Source organism: Macrobrachium rosenbergii, chromosome 21 (genome assembly GCF_040412425.1).
Source record: "Macrobrachium rosenbergii isolate ZJJX-2024 chromosome 21, ASM4041242v1, whole genome shotgun sequence".
In the NCBI taxonomy this organism is placed as follows: Eukaryota; Metazoa; Arthropoda; class Malacostraca; order Decapoda; family Palaemonidae; genus Macrobrachium; species Macrobrachium rosenbergii.
The window spans coordinates 17298144-17303141 of NC_089761.1; the positions used below are offsets into that span (position 1 = coordinate 17298144).

General features: G+C 36.4%; 1 protein-coding gene across 1 annotated transcript in view; it reads right to left on the reverse strand.

Moving 5' to 3' along the window:
* Nucleotides 1–466, reverse strand: part of LOC136849560 (U-scoloptoxin(01)-Cw1a-like) — a 4807-nt gene extending 4341 nt beyond the window's left edge. The window contains exon 1 of the mRNA XM_067122895.1: nucleotides 336–466. Within this exon, the coding sequence (XP_066978996.1) occupies nucleotides 336–360 (25 nt within the window). The 5' untranslated portion in view covers nucleotides 361–466. The remainder of the gene's footprint in view (nucleotides 1–335) is intronic.
* Nucleotides 467–4998: the final 4532 nt, after the last annotated feature.

The following is a 4998-nucleotide window of genomic DNA, read 5'->3' on the forward strand; positions in this document are numbered from 1 at the left end:
TACATATATAGAGAGAGAGAGAGAGAGAGAGAGAGAGAGAGAGAGAGAGAGAGAGAGAGAGAGAGAGAGAGCGATCAACAACTATAGTCCCATCCCAGACCTCACGATCTGCAATTCTCGGAAACATTATGCTGTCATTTAGAAAAGGCTATTCGCAATATATATCTGAAAGAAGCAGCCATTTGTATATATCATCTCAGCATTCTACATTTAAACGATGCAACAAAATTAAATAACCTAAGCCAAAGATTACATCCTAACAAATCTGACATTTGTGGCATAATTAATTCAACATTAACTAAAAATCAAAACAAGTGCATCTTCTTCTTCCGTACCGAGGAGCAGAGCCTTGAACAACATCTTGGCGACGATCGGGGGTGGGAGAGAGAGATGAGTAAAAGGAGGAGAAATGTTCGCTGATGCTTCGAGAGGTTAGAGGAATCGTCTGGGGCACAATGACCTCCTGTGCCTCTTATATACGTCTTCTTCTGATGACGTCATCCAGGGAAAGGAGAAGAAAGGGTTCATTTCAAGGATTTTCGATTGCTGGTTTTGGTTCCAGGGTTTGCCAAGATTATAGGGATGTTAATGGAGTACGTAGCGTATTTAAATAATAATAATAATAATAATATGAAGGGAGTAGACCCTCTTTTAAACAGGTCTTATTAAAAAGGATGGCTGTATTATGCGAATTTATCTTATATAGTCTTTTCTATCATCCTTATGATTCGCTTTTCAGGCTCAGCGATGTTAGTCAGTAACTGGTAATAATAATAATAATAATAATAATAATAATAATAATAATAATAATAATAATAATAATAATAATAATAATAAGGAAAAACATTAAACTCGATAAGTTAAAACAAGGGTGTTCATTCTGAAATTATTCACACAATGAAAATTCATTAATGGAAAAACTCGAAAAACATTTTACTTAAGGTTTCTTCGGACGCTCTGCCCTCTTCTCTTTTTTCCTTCCGACACTTAGACTTCACCTTACTTCCTTGATCACCATTTCCTCTCCTCAGACAGTTACACAACAAAGTGAGAAATTTACTAAATGTAATTCATAACTACAAAGAAAAACAATTTATACTTTTCCGAAACGAAATTCGGTTACAAAATGTTTTAGGGTTTATGACAAATTTCTCGTTCCTGCTCGGAACCGCAGACGTGAGCCTTACCTAAATGGAATTCCGAAGAAAAAGGAAAGGACATTAAAACAAAAACTTGAGGTATATTGGGATGGTCTAATTCCTTCCACGTTATTTTTCTTTTATCTTTAGTAAAAGGTGCCCCATCATTCTCGTCCTCTCTGCATTAATTCTCCTTCTCAGTTTCATCTCGAGAATAGTAAAATCCTTCACGACATCAGTTGTGAAAAAAAAAGTTGGGGGAGGGGGTTGTTGGCGAACGCTTCACACTGTTGTTAAATCGTATGCCACAGAAGTTACTCATTTAAGAGAAGTATAAGCTGAATCAGACAAATGAAATGGGTCTGACTGATGGACCTAATGAGTGCCCATAGGGGCGCCTCCAGAAATAAACGAGAATAATTGTGATGACGATTCCGTGTCCGACAAAACTATTACTTAATACCTAAAATTATTCTACGTGGTACTTGGAATGACCATCTCAAGCCTGGGGCATCGAAATTCCCTTGTACATGGCTTTCATATACGATTAGAAAAAGCGAATGGGAGTTTAAGATACAACATCGCACCTGATCATTTTTCTGCTATGTTTGAATCTGGCACAACCGAATTCCGTTTAACCTTATTGGAAGATAATTTAGTTTTATGCAGTTTTCGTATGGATAAAGTTACACAAATAAACATATACAAACGTGTTTATGTGTAGGCAAGTGAGGGAGTGTGCTGTAACTTGAAATAGGTAAAAAATGCGCCGAAGATTCTTCGGCGCAATGGAGTATTCTGTACAGCCGCTACAGCGTATAATCAAAGCCACCGAAAATAAATCTATCGGTGGTCTCTGTAAAATGCTGTATGAGCCGAGGCCCATGAAACTTTAACCACGACCTGGTGGTGGCCTGGCCTATATCGTTGCCAGAAGCATGATTAGGCTAACTTTAACTGTAAATGAAATAAAAACTACCACTGAGGAGCTAGAGGGCTGCAATTTTAGGACGTTGATGGCGGAGGGTGGATGATTAACATGCCAATTCCACAATAGTTTTCTTTTACAGGAAACCAAAATGTAATCCGCTTTTGGCTTTACCTATTTATTTCAGAAAAGATGGCCGCTAAAGTTTTAAAAGGACACATATATGCATTTCATAAGCACAATGCTTTAAAGATGTGATGAAAAAGAATTTATGAGTCAGATGGAAGTAGGTCGAAGACTCGAGTAAAATCTTTGTGTTCAGCAAATAGTTTGATTCCTCAGCAATATTGCCGGTCAGGTGATCTTCCGAAGTGTTATGTGTTATTCGTGAGTACGTGCGTTAATTTGATCTAGATTATACCAAAATCTGCCCTAAAAGTGAGTTTGATCGTTCATTAACGTGATAGAACTGCAGTTGTCTGAACGTAGCTTTGGAGAGGATCCAGGCTTTAAATCGGCAGATAAGGTAGACTTTGAAATCTGTTTTATGGGAGAAATTGAACTTGATTTTTTTACCGATTTTCTAATCATTATGAACTTTTTGACTGGTGTGGGAGATTTAATATGAATATTCATACCTCTTTCATATTATTATTTTGTCATTGTTATGTTTGCCATATCTGGCTATGCATTTTACACTTTCTATTATTGTGTTTGCATTTCACTTATATTTTGGAGTTTTCACTCATGTTTGATTCTTCCGACCAGATGTCTGTGGACAGATGTCGGTGGGTGGACAGTGTGGACTGTTTCGAATAACATGTGTAGACTGGTTTGACATGACTAATTATTGATTTGGGGTATGTATGAGTTTGGATATTTTTCAGGCTATTAGCCATAGTGAGACTTCGTTAATCAGAAGTGTTTTACAGTTCAGAGTTTAGTTATCTAACTCGATATTTCATTTATTATGCATTTTAATCTTTGATTTGTTTTGTTCATTTCTTGTTGGGTTATTTGAATAATAAACCTATTTTTGTAGAAAATTGCGTTTCTTTAAATGGTCCATTTAATTGATTTGGTGAGAATGAGTGCGATTCGGGTGGGTGAACTTGGAAAAATGAGAGAGAGGGAGAGAGGCGATATACAGAGAGAGAGAGAGAGAGGTGATACACGGTGAGAGAGAGAGAGAGAGAGAGAGAGAGAGAGAGAGAGAGAGAGAGAGAGAGAAGAGAGAGAGAAAATAGATGTAAGTGTTGCCGTGAGCGAACGTTCATACGCCTCCGTTTCATGAATAAAGATCGTTGGAGCACGTTACGTACACCTTCAAAAAGGTGTTAATTCTGTCCTCGTTACATATTTATACAGACTGCATCATTTACGGAAGGGCAAAAGTGAAAAGCTAAGAGTTGCGTATACAAAATCGTGTCAAGAAAATTTTTCAAAATGTTCAGCTGATTATCTAAATGCTCATTAATATAAGCTAGTCTAGCTCAGAATGCTTTGGCCTTTAATAATAATAATAATAATAATAAGAATAATAATAATAATAATAATAATAATAATAATACCTAGGTAACAACAACAATAACAAAATTTAAAATTATATTCTGAAGAACAGATACCAATACACGACACCGATATACACATTGTGCATTGAAATTGAAATAAAGTGTAAAAACGAAGAATACGACTTAAAAACATTCTGAATTCATAAAATGATGATAGACATCTTGTTTGTTTAAGACTAAAAAAAAAAAAAGTGATTTGAAGAGCTGACAAACAAAGGGTTTTGGCTGAATGGAGGGGATGAAATGTCTAACTCTCTGAAACCTACCGTATCATCTCCATAACTTAATTCTTTTACGTCCTAAGGGAGATTTTGAAGATCTCAGACCTCTGAACGTGCGTGTCTCAGACTCTAGAAAGAACAAGTAAAATCTGCGTCGAAGTTTCTTTGGCGCAATCGAGTTTTCTGTACAGCGCATAATCAATGCCACAGAAAATAGATCTATCTTTCGGTGGTCTCGGTATAATGCTGTATGAGCCGCGGCTCATGAAACTTTAAGCACGGCCCGGTGGTGGCCTGTCCTATATCGTTGCCAGACGCACAATTATGGCTAACTTTAACCTTAAATAAAATAAAAAGTACTGAGGGTAGAGGGGCTGCAATTTGGTATGTTTCTGATGATTGGAGGGTGGATGATCAACATACCAATTTGCAGCCCTCTAACCTCAGCAGTTTTTAAGATCTGAGGGCGGACAGAAAAAGTGCGGACGGACAGACAAAGCCATCTCAATAGTTTTCTTTTACAGAAAACTAAGAAGGGGAAAATAATCACACCAATTCCCAAATATCTACTTAGTCTTGTAAGTTTTGTCTATAAAAAAACAATAATACTTCACGATTTAGTCAAAAAGTAGAGAAAATGATGATATCAACTGAATAATACTATAATAACATTGGAATAAATGAGATTCAAACAATCAGTTGCATCACAGAGAAAGAGAATCAAACAATCAAACAGTTGCATCAAAGAGAAAGAGAATCAAACAATCAGACAGCTGAACCAAACAGAAAGAGAATCAAACAATCAGACAGTTGTGTCAAAGAGAAAGAGAATCAAACAATCAGACAGCTGAACCAAACAGCAAGAAAATCAGACAGACAGTTGTATCACAGAGAAAGAGAATCAAACAATCAGACAGTTGTATCACAGAGAAAGAGAATCAAACAATCAGACAGTTGTATCAAAGAGAATGAAAATCAAACAATCGGACAGTTGTATCAAAGAGAAAGAGAATCAAACAGCCAGACAGTTGTATCAAAGAGAATGAGAATCAAACAATCAGACAGTTGTATCAAAGAGAATGAGCATCAAAAAATCAGACAGTTGTATCAAAGAAAGAAATCAGACAGTCGAACGATTG